Below are 18,372 nucleotides of genomic sequence, written 5' to 3'. Positions count from 1 at the left end.
CAGCTTTCAATAGACTGAATTAGTAAATAGATATAAGGCTCTAAATTTATTACATGAGTGCATAAACAAACATAGATTTTGTTAGATAAACTCTAAGATCCCAATAGAAAAGTGAGCAGAAACAGTGCTGATGGCAACAGCACACATGGCACCCCTTCTTGAAGCATCACTTGCCTTCATTTATAAACCTAGCTTTATTCTAAGCAATCATGTTAGGGAAATCAAGGGTTGGTTGGACTGGTTAAACTTTTTAACACATGCTCAGAAAAACACAGAAATAAAATTTTTGAAGTGTGTGGCATCTCCCACCCATGATCATCTCAGCAGGAGCCGGCGACAAACCGTGCTCGGTGTGGCGGCCTAAGGCACGGGCACCAGTCCTTTGGTGCTCCTCCCTTCGAAGCGTGCACCCTGACCCCGCTCCCCTTATGTATGGGCCAGATTCAATGACTTCTTCTCACAGGTAGAATATGGCGGGAAGGGTGGTTTATAAATTTGGAGGAAAATTTATTTAACTTAAATCCTAGCATTTCCCAAATTTGAACATAGGACCTTTTTTTGCACATAATACCCATCAGCAAACTTTGGAAAACGCTACTCTATTTACAGAAGTTCATGGAATGTCTGCAACTCTTTTGCCCAGAACTTTCAATTTATAGATGAAGAAACTGAGGCCCAGAGGGAACGGAGACAGTTTCAATAACGGTCATGTTCAGGCATGTTGTTTCATGCACTCATTGGGCATCTGTACCTTTGGTTTTCTCGGGGGTGTCTTCTCCATGGGAGGCCCTGGGCACTGAGGTCCTGGTCCAGTGGGATCCCATTGTCCATTAATGGATGTACTGGGATACGATCCCTGGGGTCCTGCCCACCAACCCAGTCTTTTCCCCTACACTATTTTTTTCTAGGTGACCATTTCTCTAAGCCTTGCACCCTTTCTACACTTACCTTTTCCCCAATTAGTTCCACCTCCAACAGAGGACTCACTAGCTGGTGTTTCTCTGTGAACAAGAAGTTAAAGGATTCCTGAGACAGCAGCATTTATTTTATTTTATATATATTTTTTTTTTGAGGAGGGGGAAATAGAGAGGTGACAGAACAACTGAAAACCCTCCCCACTCTGGGCAGACCACTCCCATTTCCACTCTGTCTCTTTGTGCTCTTTTGTGTCATGACCTATATTGGCAGCAGGGGTGGGGGCCGGCATAAGGAGCCTCTGCACATCAGATAGGTCAGGGTGTCCATGAGGCCGCCATAAAAACAACTCTTGGTGGACTTTAGTCTCACCCTCTCCCTCCACCCTCCACCATGTGGGTTGGTGCCCACGTGGAACAGGGAAGCCCCATGAGGACCCAGGTGCCTGTGAAGGGAACCTGAGGGCCACTGTCTCCCCGCCACCCTGACTCTCACTGAAGTGAAGGTCCTCTGCACAGTAGATGAAGAACTGTAAATAGGCCATGTTGATTGGGACCATTGTTGACTTGAAAATCTGAATATCGGTGTCATCAGCCCCATAGGGCAGCTTTTGATCTACCTGGAGAAACCAGAGAGCTGGCAGGGTCAGAGTCATGGGGAGGCCACCAGATTTGGCTCTCCTGACCTTCCACTTGGAATAGGGCGAATGGACAGCCCTAAAGTGACACAGTGGACAAATGAAAGCAAATGAAGGTCAGTGGCCACTTGGAGGGCCCAGGGGTGTCCCATAGGAGCAGCCAGGGTAGGAAATATTACTGGGGTAGGGGCTAGCCTCACCACGGCCTGGTCTCCCACACTGAGGGCACAGATGGTGACTTTCAGGTAGCCTCTCACACCACTGCTGGGTTCATTTGGCTGGCAGAGGCCTAACCATTTCCTCAGGAGTGTGTGACCTGGAGAGGTAGAGGGTCCATGGGAGACCAGCCTCCAGTCTCCATCCTTCTCCCCTGAAACCAGTCTTTGTTTGCATGGGAGAGGGGTGTGGAAACATGTCTCATACATTCTTCCCATCCAGTGGTAGGAAAATGGGAGTGGCTCCTATCCTGAAGCCGAGATTGCACACACACCAGGCTGCCAGCTACTGCATCTGGGAAATAGGGACCCCGTATTCCTATCTGGGAACCTCAGCTGTTACTGTCCTGGTCTGAGAGAGGCAAGCATTTTCCCCAACCTTAAGTCCCAGCCTCAACCTCGTATGCATGTTATGGCCAGGTCACAGAGGAGACCTCCCTGCAAACTCCAATCCCCAACACTGGCCTTGAAAATAGAAATTCAACCCAAGGCTGTAATAAAAGGTTAGCATTTGACCCAAAGGGATGCCTTGAGTTTTGCGGAGAAAGATGTTGTTCTTATAAAACAAGATAAAATACCATAAATTACAGTAAAATGTTGTCAAGTACAGAAAATAATTTGCACGCTCGAATACTCTCCCCCCGTGTATTGAACGTAGAGGGATTTGGCGATGTTTTGACACCTAGTCTGATTTTTCTCAGAAGACACACATATTTGCAGTAACTGTTACCTACCTGGAGAATGGTAGATAAAACCAATATCTGTCTGAAAAGACAAGAGTGGAGTAAGAAGATTTGTAACACCAACTAACTTCATGACAATACCAAGCACTCGCACTGCCCTGACTCCTTTAAACTTTACAATCTAGAAGTTGGTCCAATATCACCATCACTCTGCAGAGGGTACTGAGTTTGGGGAAAATGCCCAAGTCCTTACTCCTAGTGAGTGAGGAGGCCCGGACTGCTCTGTACCCACCATGTGGCACTGGCTGAGCACAGCGCTGACTCTTGATGCCTGGGGGGCGAGGGTCTGTTCTGTCTTGGGGAAGAGGATGGTCAAGGGAAGAGTTGGCAGAGAGACTGTGGGTTTCCCTTTTCCCTGGGAGGAGGTTTCTGACTGAGGTGACAAGGAGGAACTACAAAGGGGCACAAGGAAACTTTGGGGAGTGATAGATACATATGTTCATTATCTTGATAATGATGGTGGTTTAACAGGTGTGTACATATTTTTAAATGTATCAAATTATCTATTTTAAATATGTGCAATTCATTATATGTCAATTATACCTCGATAAAGACAGAAGAAAACAAAACAATATAAAACTCAGTCGCCTCTAATGAAGCAATAAATCTAGGCACTGATCATTAGTAGTTGTTAACAACTTAAAAAGAGCCCAGCAGACATTTTGTGCCTTCTGCTGAAGTCATCTTGCCAGGTAATTGAGTTAAGTCTGATGGCGCCTCTAAACGGAAATGCTGGGCAGAGGGCCCTGTGACCTGATCCCCTGGAGATGTGTTGAGCAAGATCCAGAGGGGGGGGTGGGGAGGGGGGGGCAGGGGGGGACGCGGGAAATGCTACCGGACAAACTATCCAGTTTCTTTAGCAAATAAATTGCAAGGAAAAAAAGGGGGTGGGGCCAACAGAATAAAAGAGACCTGAAAACACATTTTAACCAACTGCAAGGCATGCATCTGGTTTGGATCCGGATTTGAAAAAAGTATAAAAAAAATTCATATGACTATTAGGGAAATTTGAACACTGACTAGATATTTAATGCTATCCAGGAATTAGAAGTTTTTAAATATGATAGTTGCACTGGTTATGCTTAATAAAATCTTTATATTTTAAAAATACATACTGAAATATTTTAAAATAAAATGATATCATGTCTGAGATGTGATTCAAAATAGCCCAGTGGAGGAGGGAAAGTGGGTCTGGTGTAGATAAAACCTGACTGGCAATGAATTAGTGAAGCTGAGTGATGGGGATATGGGAATTCATACTATTCTCTCTACTTTTCTGTATGTTTGAAATTTTTCAAAACAGTACTTTTAAAAAAAAAAAAAGCTCAGATTTTCTCTGCCCTCTGTAATTTACTCAACAGTTCATAACTTTGGTCACTGACTGGAAATTGCACAGTGGCCTTTGTCAAAAGCACAATGTTTTTGACCTCCTGTCATCTACCCTCTCTAGAATTTTAATATTAATAGTTTCTAAGCCTGTGCGGCTGCTGAAGGTGAGGTCGGGGAGGGGCAGCTCATGACTCTTCATGTGTTTATTACCAGTAGTGAGAAAGAAACCTAACATTGCTTTGTCCTAAATCTGCCATTTTCCAAGGGTGAGGACCTTTTCCATGGGTTGTCAGATTTGGGAAATAAAAATACAGATGCCAGCTTAAATTTGAATTGCAATTAACTATTTTTTCGGTATACATATGTGCCCTGCAATATTTCATGAGGAGTCATGCAATATTTGGGGCATACTTCTACTAACAAAGTATCTGTTGTCTGATTCAAATTTAACGGGGCATCTTGTATTTAACCAGGCAACTCTTCCTTTCTTCTGATCTTTCTGGATTTGGGGGGTCTTCACATAGCCCCTCATGATTGTGTGAACTTTCCTCATCTTCCAGCCAATGTCTTTCAAAGCAAACCTTTCCACTCTGTCCCCACAGGCAGCAATCTTTCTCTGGGTTTCTCCAACTCCTAAGGTGGCCTGTTTGGTCTGTGCTTCCATTTCCCAGAGGCAGAGGTTTGAACTGCGTCTGTCATATTATAAGTGTGGGGACTTCAACATGACACCCAGCACTTTTGTAAGTGTTACACAATGACCTTGTAGTTGAGTAAATTATCACCCTCATTTTACCGACGAGGATGTAGAGGCTCAGAATAACTTGTCTAAGTCACCCGCTTGGTAGGTGGACCCAAATCTGGATCTTTCTGCATGAAAACGCAAGTCTTTTTCTTGGCCTCGTGCACGGAGCCCCAGGTAGGGTTCTAACCCGTTCCCCAAACCTCCTCCTTTCCGCAGTGCTCACTTGGAATCTCCCAATCTCCGAATTGAATCTCATCACTGAGGAATTCATCACCTGCAGAGGAGTTCCCGAGAGAGCTGTTATCCGGTTATTGGTTATTCACAGTGGCAGTTTCCCCCACCCCCTCGGGAGGAAGTGTAAGGGCCCATTCAGGATTCTCAGGGTTTACTCCACGCTTCCTAGTAGCCAACACTTCCGCAGAGGTTTTCTCCTTTAATTTTCAGAGGAGCCCTGTGAGGGTCAGGTTTTTATTTCCATTTTCCTGATGAGGAAATTGATCACAGAGGCCAACAACTTGGTCCACCCAAAGGGCAACACGAAGGCAGTGTTGCTCTCAACTCTCTCCCTGCCCACTACCCTGGTTGTCTCCTGCACTCCCACAAACGTGGAAACTCTTTGGGGGCGGAGGGGCTCCTCGTTCTCCTCAGCCCTATGCTAGGCACAGAGGAGGCATGTGATAAACACATGTTCACCACTGTTACCAGGCTCCCTCTGGCCAGGGAACAGAATGTGCCACATTGAGGGGACACTTGAGGGGTCTCTGGTAGCATGAGTCCCAGCACATGAAAAGGGGCTGCTTTGTTCACCTCAGTGCCCAGCTCAGGGCCTAGCAGTTGGCGTTTCACATTTGTTGAATGAATGAATGAATGAATCAAGATCTGGGCTGCAGGGGAATAAAGAAAGTGGTGGAGATGCTGCCTTGGGGTCAGAAAGTCCATCTGAAGTGACTGTGGCACTAAAGGTGAGGTGGGACAAGAGAGTGGACCCATCTCATCTGGCTCTTCACCTGGATTAAGATGCTCTCATCGAAGATCTTTGCAGGAACCTCATGGAAATTCTGGAAGAAGATCTGAAGGAGAGGATGGGGGTGAGAGTGGATGACATTTCTTCCACCACTTCACGCAGTGACTCAGCATGTCTGAAGGTTCAGAACAGTTGGTGTCTGTCCATTTCCACAGCGTTAAGTATATATCACCCTCATGCTCCTCCTCCAGAAGCAGAGGTCTGCCAGGCTCCTGGAGGGTCTTCTGCCCAGAAAAAGGGCAAGGGTAGTGGGTCCTCAGAGAACCTGTCATGAGCAGCTCCAGGCCCAGCTAGCTGCCTGGGATGGAGATTGGAGCCTTCCCGTCCTTCTAGAATGCCCTCTCAGTCCACCACTCCACTCCCACTCCTGCTGAAGCCAGACTTCCCTTTCCCAGTGCAAACCTGACCCTGTCACTCTCCTGCTTCAGTCCCTCCATCGCTCCCAAATGCCATCTATGACGGGCCTCAGTGCATTTTGTAGGCTCCCCTCTGGCCACACCCATGTCTACAGGTCTATCAAGAATTCCTGCCAGTTATCCCTGCTGTATTCCCAGTGCCAGACACAGTGCTGTGCCCTCCGCAGGCGCTCAGTACAAGTTTGTGGAACAATTGAAAACACTTTAGTTAAGGGGCAAGCTGGGGGGCTGCCTGCAGGAGACGCCCAGCCCAACTGGCCCACTTGGCTGAAGGGCCTCATTCAGCCCTGAAGGGCATGTGTACCCACCTCATTGAAGAAAGGGTTGTTCCCCATCTTGATCCTTGTGTAGTACTGCTGGCCTGCGATGACGACCTTCACCACCGGCTTGAGGTTGTTGCCCATGAGCTGGCGGGCTTCAAACACCCTCACTCGGACCTACGGGGAAAAAACTCGACCCCGACGTGAGGGCTAGGCTCCCCATTCCCGCAGGGACTCCTCTCTAAAACAACCAAATGTGATGAGAGACATCTCCTGCAGGTAGAAGGGGAGCCTGGGGAGAGGCTGGCAGGAGTTGGATCCACCTGCTGGAGACACGCCTGGGGACGGCCTTGGCTCCTGTTTCCTTCTGGGATGTCACCTCCACTGCCTGCCTTTTTCATCTTCAGTGGACTTAGTGATTTCTCCATTTGTTGGTTTTTATTTTTCTCCATTTGTTGGTTTTTATTATTTTATTTTTGTGATCTTTTTAAGGAATTGAAAATTGTTTAAGTTTCACGCAGTTGAACATATGATCTGATTTGTGATTCCTTCGGCTGTTTTTGTGTGCTTTACTGAGCCTCAGTAAAGGGACTATAACATCTGAGGGACAACGACATCTCAGTAATGGGACTATGACTCAATAAAGGGACTATGACATAGAATTAGAAGGTGGGTGGGAGAAGAGCAACTTGGAGCTACTGACGTGCAGGCTGGCGGAGCCTGGGAGAGAAGCCTGGCAGCGGTGAGCAGGGCAGTCAGGGGGCTGCCGTCTGCCTGTGAGTAGTAAATAGCACACGGCATTCCCAGCCCACGCCGGGAGTCCCGCCACGCTCCATGAGGCCTCCTGTGGCTCCATCAAGTCCAGGGGCCCTTCCGGGACTGACACTCATGCAGTTATCTGACCATCAGAGGCAGGGTGGCCACACCAGGTTAACAGCCCGCGTGTCAGCATTTTGGCCTAACCACTAGGATACAGGAAGGGGAGTGACATGGGTTTGCTGACCTTCTGTCGCACGCGGTAAACTACCTGGTGAAAGGGGTTGGGGCCACAAGGGAGAAGGAAACTATTCCAAAGGCAGCATGTGCAAAGGCCTGGGGGCTAGAGAGATGCTTGAGAATAGCGCAGGGTGGGGACGAGCAGGGGCTGGGGACAGGATGGCTTGGAGGGGCAGGCTTGGGGTATCAAGGGACTGGGAAGCTATTGTAAGGGACTTGGGTTTTGTCCTGAGGACACTGGGGTGTCCTCATTTTTAAGCAGCTGCATGGCATGACGAGAATCACATCTTTGAAAGACCACTTTGAAGAATGGACAAGAGAGAGCTGGAGGCCAGGAGTTCGGGAGGTGATAATGGTGGCTCGGGCCCAGGAGTGGAAGTGCGATGGAGAAGTGGGTGCTGGCAGGTAACACTAAGAGTTGGCCTTGGCCAGCAACTGAATGCAGAAGTAGGATGAGGAAGAGGGGCAGGCAAGGATGACCCCCAGGCTCCTGAACAAGTGGCAGGCCGGGCAGGCAAAACCATGGCAGAAATGTTATGTCACCAGCTAGAGGACGGAGGGACATTGGGAGTTCCAGAATTCACAGTGGATCCCATGGACCTTCCCACGGATCCCTCAAACTTCCCTCAGCCTCTCCCACACAGCTGACCTCACCTCACATGTGGCTAGCCCTTTGTTGTCAACTGCCCTGAGGACCCCGAAGGGCAGGCCAGGCCTTCTGCTCGGCCCCCCGGCGGCTGCCAGGGCCCGCTGGGGCCCAGCCCCCATGCTTCCTACTACCCCATGGGACTGTCGCTAGCTTCAGCCACATGCACAGGTTTCCCAGAGCGGTCCCCAGAGGAGCAGGGATGGGATGAGTCTCTGAGGACCCGGAGCTCCCACCCTCTGTGACACACAACCTGCTGGAGAGGCGGGGGAAACCTGGGAACCGTGAGGGTGTCAGACCAACCACGTCAGCTTTCAACCTGAAGGTCCTCACCTGAAAGTGCTGAGGCTTTGAGGGCAGCTCCTTGGGCACAGCAGAGCCAGGAGCCACCAGTTTCTGCCTGGCTGCTTCTCGCACAGCTGTGTCCAGGTTTTCATCCCCTGGGGGAACACAGTGCAGGGTGAGTGCACAGAGGGCTCAGGACATTTGGAGGCGTTTTCCCCATTTTATCATTCCTTCCCCACTGACCAGCTGAGAACACAGCCAAGACCCGATAGGGACACGTGTTCTCCCCAGAACATTCCATGGGCCTTCTCTCACCCTTAGTAACCCCAGGTCCCAGTCTCTACACATAGGGCTCTTTGGAACGGCCATCCTTACCTCCCTCTGCAGCCCATTGGAGGTGGAGTCTTATGTCTAGCGATGACAAATGGACATATTGGGGTGACAGATGGCCTCAGCTAAGTGTCTGGAGAACTGGCCCCTAGACCCTAACTTGGTCACAATCCTTCTATAGGCCTCAAACAATGGGTCTTTTTTTTTTTTTTTTAATTTTTTAAAATTTATTTTAAGTGTGTTTTTCCAGGACCCATCAGCTCCAGGTCAAGTAGTTGTTTCAATCTAGTTGTGGAGGGCACAGCTCACAGTGGCCCATGTGGGGAATCGAACCGGCAACCTTGTTGTTAAGAGCACTGCGCTCTAACCAACTGAGCTAAGCGGCTGCCCCCAAGGGATGGGTCTTGAAGGCCCCAAAGAGCCCATCCAGCTATGCTTGGGGAGAAGCGGGGAGGGGGGGGAGGTAAGCTCAATGGAAGGACATACCTGTCTTCTCAATATCCTGGCAGGTCATATGGGCCACCTGTAGGGTGACAGTGCACTGCAAGGCAAAGACAAGGGAGCTGTAATCCAGACTGTGTGATCTGTGGCCAAGTCACAGTGGCGGTGCCCACCCCAGGCAGGTGCGTTTTCACCCAGTCCTCCAGGGTAGAGAGGCTGGTCACAGGGCAGGACCACAGTGTGGGAGCCTGTGCAGTCTAGGGTACAGGGAGGTGAGAAAGCAGTGGGTTATAGCAGAGAGGATTTGGAGATTAGAGGAGCCACGTGGCAGTGGTGATGATAAAAGAGGAGGCAGCAGGGTGGGGAGGAGAGGGAGAGGTGCCTTTGGACCAGTCTAGAATTGTTGATACTAATAGCTCTTCTCCTAGCCCAACATCTCATGATCTCATATGGAAACTCCTACAAACCCCTCTTCACTGACTTCCTGTCCCCAAGTGCTCTTACTGCCCATCCATCCTCCAGATTATAACCAGGATTGTCCCCTAAATACTCCCCAAGGGCCCTGAACAATCAAAGTAAAGTCACAACTCACCAGCATAGATGCCAAGGTTCTTCACCTCTGGTCCCTGGCTGCCCACCTCCCTTCACTCACCCCTCTGCCCCCTGTGAGATCAGTGCAGGCGGCCAGCACTTCTCCCTCCAGCCTTCACACGTGACCTTATACCCTTGTAAAGATGGGCTTCCTTTCCTGGCCATTGGGCAAACTCACACCCTTCCTTAAGACGTGTCTGGGAAACCGAACAGACAAATGGACAGTGGCCAGACCATATATGAAAATGGCACTCTGACCCACAATCTGCAGCATTTAGCCCAGGGAACCAACCAATTATCTACAGTAAGAAGACTAGAAAGCCAGCCTGCTGTAAGCCAGACATAGGAAGTCAGACCACCGGCTCTACCAACAATCCCAGAAGCCATACAATACTGATCAGCCCCAAATGGCCAGGACTTGATTAATATGTAACTGACAGCTTCCCTAACTTTTGTCCTCACTTGCAGTTTAGGACAAACCAGAGAAAACCAAATCGCTCCCCCTAACCAATCACATAGCAAGCCCAGCTTCTGTTAGCCCTCTCCCAATCCCCTGTGCCAGCAGCCACCAATCAAGCCTGGAGCCTTCCCTTTTTTCCATTATAATCTTTTTCTCTCCTTTGCCTATCTTTGAGTTTCTGCCAAAAACAAGTAACGGTGGTTGCCTCCCTCACTAAAGAAAGCTCTGAATACAAAGTCTCTGCTTGTTCTCATCTGGTTGGTCTTCGTTTGTTTCCACACGTCTTCAGCACCTCTTCTGTAAAGCCTTTCCATGACCTCCCCAGTGGGATCATTCATTCATTCCCTCTTGACCTCAGTGACCTAGCTCTCCTCACCCTGGCACATGTGAGCTGGTGCACTGGTCACTGTGAGTGGTGTCTTCTCCAACAGACCGTGGGTTTCATTCCATATTGTATCCCAGGCCTCGCACAGTCACTGACTCATTGGACGATCAACTAAATAATCTAAATGGGTGGGTGGGTGGTGGGAGGGGGGAGTTGGGGAGATGATGGCAATGTGATGGGACCCACCAGGGCTGGAAGTGCTCTCGGGGTGGGGGAACTGGGCCTCTGCTGGAGTGGAGTAGCCCAGCTTCTCTGGTTGTCCCCACACCTCCCGCCATCCCTCCTGGGGCCTGACTCACATCTGTGGGCATCATGGAATGGTTGAGTAGGGTCAGGTCCTTCACAAAAAGGACCTCTCTTGGTTTTTTCACCAAGGGCTTGAGCAGTATTGTGGCCAGGCCAAGGAACCTAGGGAGACGAGGAGCAGGTATAAGAGCCTGAGCCAGAGGAATGGGTGTCCTTCTCCATCCCAGGCAGAACTTTATCTAGAGGTGGTTTTCTCTCCTAGAGGCCTTGTTATCCACAGAGAAGCTGAAGGAGGGACACAGTGACGAGGACCATCCACCAGAGAGTGCAGGGCTCCTGGGTCTCTGGGAATTGACTTTTGGGCTCCCTGGACAGTGGGCACCCCAGTTACTGGCTCTGGCCTGCCCAGTCCCTTCCCGGGAGCTCTGCTCCCACAGCCTCTTGAATGGACACTGTGGCAAGTAATAGCTGATTGGACCAGGGGGTGGACACCTGACCAAACTTGGGCCAATCAGATTCTCTCGTTCCAGAGAAGGGCCATAGCTTCCATCTCAGTGGATGTCAGTCTCTGCTGAATGGAGCCTTGATGGGAAGCAGGGTCAGGCAGAAAGGGGTGGAGATTTGAGATTCCCTTGGCTTCAGAACTGCTGCTCCTGGGTTCCCAGGTTCCCAGTTGTAGCTGATCTGCACTCCTAGCCTTGCTACCCTTCCACAAATCCCACCGCCCACCCCCCTTTTTCTGCAGTAGCTGGCTGGAGTAGGTTCTGGTCCCTGTCTCTGAGTTATGGATGAGAGACAGGAGATGCAGCATTTGTTGGAGCTTTGGTCGGAGAGTCAGGCTCCTCGTGTGTCTCTCTGTCTCACCTTTCTTCCTTTATTGAACCCGAGTCCCAAAGGACGACTTGCATGGAAGAGTCACTCTGTAGGGGCCAGTTCCAGAGGTGCCATGTTAAGGTCTGTGGGAGGCACGGAGAGGTCAGCACCCCTCCTCTACCTTCCCCTTCCCGTCCTCTAGGAAACAAGGAAAGATGCAGACAATGGACTGGCACTGCTTCTCTCTCAACCTGATGAACCTCCCTCAAGTCTAATTTCCTCAAAGGATGGCATTTGCTACCTTTCACCAAGGTGCTGGGCATCTTACCCGGCCCCCATGGCTTAAACATCAAAATCGTATGCATATTAAGAGGTTTGGGGACCAAGGGTCAGGGAGATACGGATGGCTTGAAGGTGAGAGGGGATCCTGCACAGGGAAACTTGTCTCTGCTTCAGGTTTTTGGGGACACCAGAGTGGCCCGGTTGAACAAGATGGGCCACACCAAGGAGAGGAGCCTGGGCAGCACTGAACAGAGGCTGCCAGCCCTCAGGCCTCATCAGCTCAGAGGCTACTCCCCAACCTCGGGAAAGGCTTGTGAGGCCCCCTGTCCTCTCCCTAGAATTCTGAGCACAGCCTGACCCACCCTCACTATTGTGGTGTCACTGCCTCTTCTGGGCTTGCCCTGATACGTCTTACCTCGTTCCAGGTAGGGTTATTTCCTTCCACTTCACGAGTTTTCCTCTTGACATCTGCAAGGACACCAAGGGGCTGGCATTGGTGGCAAGAAATATGTCAAAGTCCAGGTTCGAGTAGGGTAAAGGGAGGTGGAATGCTCCAAGAAAAAATTCAAAGTCCACATGGCAGCTGTGCTATGACACCAATTCTTTCTTCCTCTGGGAGTTTCAAAATTTCTCACTTTTTATAAGCGTAACATCAACCCACGTGACAGATAATGTTATGTGTTCATTTTCTTTTGGGGTACATAGTTCCCAGCTGTCTTGCAGCCAGGTGGGGCTGTGTGACTCGTTCTGGCCCAAGAGGCAGAGGAATGACATTCACCACTGCCAGGCCTGGTTCCTAAATTCTGCCAGGAGATTCTCCACTCTCCTCCCTACTCCCCACACCCACCCTCATGATCTGCTGGCAGGATGGTGCAAGGGGGTAGGGGATGGACGACTCTGCAGCCATGAGCAGCAAGTGGTTGGTCTCTAAACCACTCAGGAGAGTTGCCTGACTACACCATCCACACAGGGCTTGGTGTGAGCAAATATGTTTATTGTGTTCAAGATTTATTCCCAGGGAAAAGCCCAGTATACCCGTAGACATCCTAAAATATCTCTAACGGGTTGAGAGCTCTTCATCCACTAAAATGCCTGTCCTCCAAACATCTTTAACAAATGTCTATAGCCCTGCAGAGAACCTCTAAATCACTAAATTACTTGGAGAGTGCCTGTTAGGTACTGGGAAGGGTGCAGGGTAGTGGTTGATATATGGAGAAAGAAGGGCTGGGAAGGACAGGTGAAACAGGAATAAAAAATATCAAACAAGTATTCAGTTATAAGAATTTATAGGTAAATCTGTGGGTCAATCCAGGATTCTGGGTTTGGGGCATCTTTGTGAGAGATATTTCTAGGAGGAGAAAAATGGTACCCATCTGTCAAGTTCAGGAAGCACATTTGCACAGACCAGAAAAATAATGGAAGTAATTTCATTCTTTTTTTCTCTCTTTTTTTTTTTTTTTAAGATTTTACTGGGGACGGGGAACAGGACTTTATTGGGGAACAGTGTGTACTTCCAGGAATTATTCCAAGTCAAGTTGTTGTCCTTTCAATCTTAGTTGTGGAGGGCGCAGCTCAGCTCCAGGTCCAGTTGCTGTTGTTAGTTTCAAGGGGCGCAGCCCACCATCCCTTGGTGGGAGTCGAGGAATCAAATTGGCAACCTTATGGTTGAGAGCCCACTGGCATATGTGGGAATCCTCCCGGCAGCTTTCGGCGTTAGGAGCATGGAGCTGCAACCACCTGAGCCACCGGGCTGGCCCCGGAATTTCATTCTTGACTCATGTTTCTTACAGAAATTACAGTGTCCTTTTCTCTTGGCCCCGATTTTCTCCCTCCCCACTCTTTCACTCTTCCTGGAAACCTTACCTGCCTTGTAGCTACCTCTTCAGCCTCTCCACCAGCAGACAGTTCATTTCCCCCCCCCTTCCCCTTTTGCTCCCAGCTCTTTGTTGCGAAGACAAACTTAATCACTTGCATTCTCTTTCACACCCTTTCACCTCCTCCCTCCCCAACTTTCTTGGGCTTTTTTCCTTATCTATAAAACCTGGGGACAATTGGGATGGCTGGTTAGCTCAGTTGATTAGAGCGTGGTGCTTATAACACCAAGGTTGCCCCGCATGGGCCACTGTGAGCTGCACCCTCCTTAAAAAACATAAAAAAATGGAGACAACAAAACTTGTCTCATTTGCATTATATTGTTGAAAAATGTAAATTTTTGGTGGTTATAAAAGTAATTAATAGGCTTTAGCAATTACTAGAAGTTGTACAAAGAGCTGTATGAGGTGTGCTCACAAAATATGGTGAATTTTTAAATAAAAAAAATTACTACAGTAAAAGACATTGCCATTAATCCCCCTCAAAATACTCCCCCTCACTTCGAACACACTTATCCCATCATTCTTGCCACTTCCTGAAGCACCCCTTTCTGAAGCACTTCTGGAAGTCCTCTTTCGTGAGTGTCTTTACTTCATACGCCATCATGACAATGCATTGTGTCACACATGGCTTCTGGTATGGCAATTTCTGTCAAATCAAAACATTACAGCAGGGCCAGCGTGGTGACTCAGGTGTTTGGAGCACCATGATCCCTAGGTCACTGGTTTGATTCCCACATGGGCCTGTGAGCTGTGCCCTCTACAGCTAAGATTGTAAACAACAGCTCTCCCTGGAGCTGGGCTGCCATGAGCAGCCAGAGGTTGGCATGAGCTGCCGTGGCTACCGTGTGCTGCTGTGAGTGGCCAGCAGCCAGCGTGAGTGGCCAGCAGCCGGCAAGAGCTGCCGTGAGCTGCTGTAAGCGGCCACCGATGACTGGCGACCGACTACCTCAGCCGGGGGCAGCACAAGGCTCATAACACCAGCACGGGCCAGGGAACTGTGTCCTGCACAACTAGGCTGAAAAACAATGGCTTGAACTGGAGGGTGGAGGGAGGCAAAAGAAGGAGGGAAAAAAATTCTGGTGTGTCGTCATCCACCTTATTCACTGGGTCTGGCACCATGTGACCTCTGGCTCTTCCCCAAAGTCGAATGACCATGAAAGGTAAACGTTTTGAATCAATTCAGGGTGTCAATGCAGCCACAACAGTGCAACTAAAGAAAAGACACTCGCAAAAGAGGACTTCCAGAACTGCCTCAGAGAGTGGCAAGAACGATGGGATAAGTGTGTTCGAGCTGAGGGGGAATATTTTGAGGAGGATTAATGGCAATGTGTCTTTTACTGTAATAAATTTTTAAATTTAAACATTCACCGCATTTTTTGATCACACCTCGTGTATCAGCTTTTTAAATCTTCACATTGCTCCTATAAAGCAGGTACTTTTGGGGCCAGCCCGGTGGCTCAGGCGGTTGGAGCTCCATGCTCCTAACTCTGAAGGCTGCCGGTTCGATTCCCACATCGGCCAGTTCAATTCCTCAAGTCCCGCAAGGGATGGTGGGCAGCGCCCCCTGCAACTAAGATTGAACATGACACCTTGAGCTGAGCTGCTGCTGAGCTCCCAGATGGCTCAGTTGGTTGGAGTGCATCCTCTCAACCACAAGGTTGCCGGTTCGACTCCTGCGAGGGATGGTGGGCTGCGCCCTCTGCAACTAGAAATGGCAACTGGACCTGGAGCTGAGCTGCGCCCTCCACAACTAAGACTGAAAGGACAACAACTGACTTGGAAAAAGTCCTGGAAGTACACATCGTTCCCCAATAAAGTCCTGTTCCCCTTCCCCAATAAAATCTTTAAAAAAAAAAAAGCAGGTACTTTTTTTCTTTAAACCTGAATTTGTGCCACAGCCCTAGCCATGCCCTGGAATAAGTGGGAGGGAGGCAGAGCTGTCATAAAAGAAAGAACAGCAGAAAAGGTGATCAGTTCTGAAGAACTGGAGGGTGCTACCTCAGCTTTCTGTCACAAAGGGCGTCTTTCACATAGGAGGGCACCAATAAGCCTATTTTCACTGAATGTGTGTTGCCTCTTGGGGTGCCTCTCTCCCATCCAGAACCCCAGTGCTCACCTCTGAAGTAGACGGTTACACAGGGTCTGGGTGGGGGGGTTAGGGGTGGGTTGATCTTGGCCGACTCCATCACAAGTCGAAGCATGGCGTCCACCTTCTTTCCTCGTTCCTCCTATAGGAAGCTCCCTTCTTGGAGGGCCTTGGTCCAAGGCTTCTCCCAGGGCTCACAGGGCAGTGGAGCCCTGAGTCTGTTGCTTAGCAATAATGGTGATGTCACAAAGATGGGTGGTTCCTGGTTCTGGGGAGGATCTAGGGGAATGAGAGGAGGAAGAAGTCGGAGTATGAAGCCCAGGGCTAGAGGTGACTAAGGCCCTAGAAACAAAACAACACAGCTGTTTTTCATTTCCTCTTTCTTTTCTTTTACTCTTGCAGTTGTTCTGATTTCAAGATCAGACAGAAGGGTAATGTTTTCTCTTTGTACAAGCAAGTTATCTGGAGGGAATTTTTGCCTAAGTCACACAGTTCAGATGAGAACATACAAGAAACAGGTGATTTGAGCAAAGGAATAGGAAAGTCAAAGACAGTTTCAGTGGTGTTTTGAGAGAAGTCTTGCCTGATGTGTAAGCAAACATTTAGGGAAAATCTCTTCTGAAGGAAACCTAAGTTCAGATATGAGTCTCTTTTTAAACAAAGGAAATTAGCTTTTAAAAAAAGATTGTATTAAAAATATAGCTAACATGCAATATTATTAGTTTCAGGTGTACACAAGTTATTCAACATTTATATACCTAAAGAAGTGACCACCCTCAAGTCCAGCAACCATCTGACACGATACCATGCTATCACAATATTGTTGACTATATTCCCTATGCTATATGTTCATCACATCTCATGACTTGTTTCATACCTGGAAATTTGGACCACTTATTCCTTTTCACCTTCCCTCCCCCCTTTTTAATTTTTCCATTACAGTTGACATTGAATATTATATTAGTTTCAGCTGTATAGCATAGTGGTTAGACACTTACATAATTTAAGAAGTGATCCCCCTGACTAGTCTAGTACCCACTTGGAACTACACATAGTTATTACCATATTATTGACTATATTCCCTATGTTTTACTTTACATCCAAATGACTATTTTGCAACTACAAATTTGTACTTCTTAATCCCTTCACCTTTTTTCAACCACCCCCAGACCCCCTCCTGTCTGGTAACCATCAGTTTGTTCTCAGTATCAATGAGCTTGTTTCTGTTTTATTTGTTTGTTTATTTTGTTCTTTAGATTCCACATATAAGTGAAATCACATTACATTGGTTTTTCTCTGTCTGACATACTTAACTCAGCACAGTACCCTCCAAGTCCATCCACGCTTCCGCAATGGCAAGAACCCATTCCCTTCCCCGGCCGAGCCATATTCCATTACACAGAGGGGGCCAAAAAAAAAAAGTATACACATTTTAAGAGAGGAAAAATCTATTAAAATTGTAATACTCAATATATACCAATAACAAAAGATGAATACAAGTCACGTTTGACTCTGCAATTACAAGAGGTGCTCAAAGTGGTTACCATCAGTGTCCAGACACTTCTGATTACTGCAAACTACTGCTTGAGCAACATTGACCAAAGTGTCCACTTGTGTACATTTTTTGGCACCCCTGATATATGTGTACCACCTCCCCTTTACCCATTCTTTTATTGATTCAGGCTGCCTCCACCTTTAAACCTTGTAAACAATGCTGTAATGGACATATGGAGGATGCACGCATCCCCTAGAAATAGCATTTTGGGTTTCTTTGGATAAATACCCAGAAGTGGGATACTGGGTCCTTCTTTGTCTCTTGTTATAGACTTGTTTTAAAGTCTAGTTTCTCTGGTATAAGTATTGCTACCCACTTGTTGTTTTTTAATTTCCATTTTCACGAAATATCTTTTTCCATCCCTTTACTTTCAGTCTGTGTGTGCCTTTTGATCTAAAGTGAGTCTCTTGTAGGCAGCATATATATGGGTCTTGTTTTCTTATCTATTCAGCTGCCCTATCTTTTGATTGGAGCATTTAATTCGTTTACATTGAAAGTAATTATTGATAGATATGTAGTTATTGCCATTTTATTATTTATATTTTTATCTTTTTGTTGTTGTTGTTCTTAAAGACATCCCTCTAACATTCCTTGTAATACTGGTTTGGTGGTGATGAACTCCTTAGCTTTTTCTTGTCTTGGGAAACCCTTTATCTGTCTTTTTATTCTAAATGAGCTTTGGTAGAATAATCGTGGTTGTAGGTCCTTATTTTTCATCACTTTGAATATTTCATGCCACTCCCTTCTGGCCTGCAAAGTTTCTGCTGAGAAATCAGCTGACAGTCCAATGGGAGCTCCCTTGAAGATAACTAAGTGCTTTTCTCTTGCTGCTTTTGGAATTCTCTCTTTGTCCTTAACATTTGCCATTTTAATTATGATGTGTTTTGGTGTGGGCCTCTTTCAGTTCATCTTGTTTGGGACTCTCTGCACTTCCTGAGCTTGTATGTCTATTTCCTTTGCCAAGTTAGGGAAATTTGCTGTCATTATTTCTTCAAATAGGCTTTCAATTCCTTGCTCTCTCACTTCTTCTGGTACCCCTATGATGCGAATGTCAGTATGCTTGATGTTGTCCCAGAGACCCCTTAAATTCTCCTCTTTTTG

General features: G+C 47.9%; 1 protein-coding gene across 1 annotated transcript in view; it reads right to left on the bottom strand.

The window, feature by feature from the left end:
* FER1L5 (fer-1 like family member 5) overlaps nt 1-15,831 on the bottom strand; it is a 55,831-nt gene extending 40,000 nt beyond the window's left edge. The window contains exons 1-13 of the mRNA XM_019725908.2: nt 15,747-15,831; nt 12,172-12,224; nt 11,526-11,617; nt 10,715-10,823; nt 9,025-9,079; nt 8,257-8,363; nt 6,330-6,458; nt 5,589-5,651; nt 4,805-4,855; nt 2,502-2,532; nt 1,753-1,868; nt 1,411-1,534; nt 949-1,001 (exon numbers count right to left, since the gene is read on the bottom strand). Of these exons, the coding sequence (XP_019581467.2) occupies nt 949-1,001; nt 1,411-1,534; nt 1,753-1,868; nt 2,502-2,532; nt 4,805-4,855; nt 5,589-5,651; nt 6,330-6,458; nt 8,257-8,363; nt 9,025-9,079; nt 10,715-10,823; nt 11,526-11,617; nt 12,172-12,224; nt 15,747-15,831 (1,068 nt within the window). The remainder of the gene's footprint in view (nt 1-948; nt 1,002-1,410; nt 1,535-1,752; nt 1,869-2,501; nt 2,533-4,804; nt 4,856-5,588; nt 5,652-6,329; nt 6,459-8,256; nt 8,364-9,024; nt 9,080-10,714; nt 10,824-11,525; nt 11,618-12,171; nt 12,225-15,746) is intronic.
* Nucleotides 15,832-18,372: the final 2,541 nt, after the last annotated feature.

The sequence above is a fragment of the Rhinolophus sinicus genome, linkage group LG05, assembly GCF_036562045.2.
Source record: "Rhinolophus sinicus isolate RSC01 linkage group LG05, ASM3656204v1, whole genome shotgun sequence".
NCBI classification, from domain to species: Eukaryota; Metazoa; Chordata; class Mammalia; order Chiroptera; family Rhinolophidae; genus Rhinolophus; species Rhinolophus sinicus.
The sequence above is the reverse complement of the archived record's forward strand: the minus strand, read 5'-3'. Positions and strand labels throughout refer to the sequence as shown.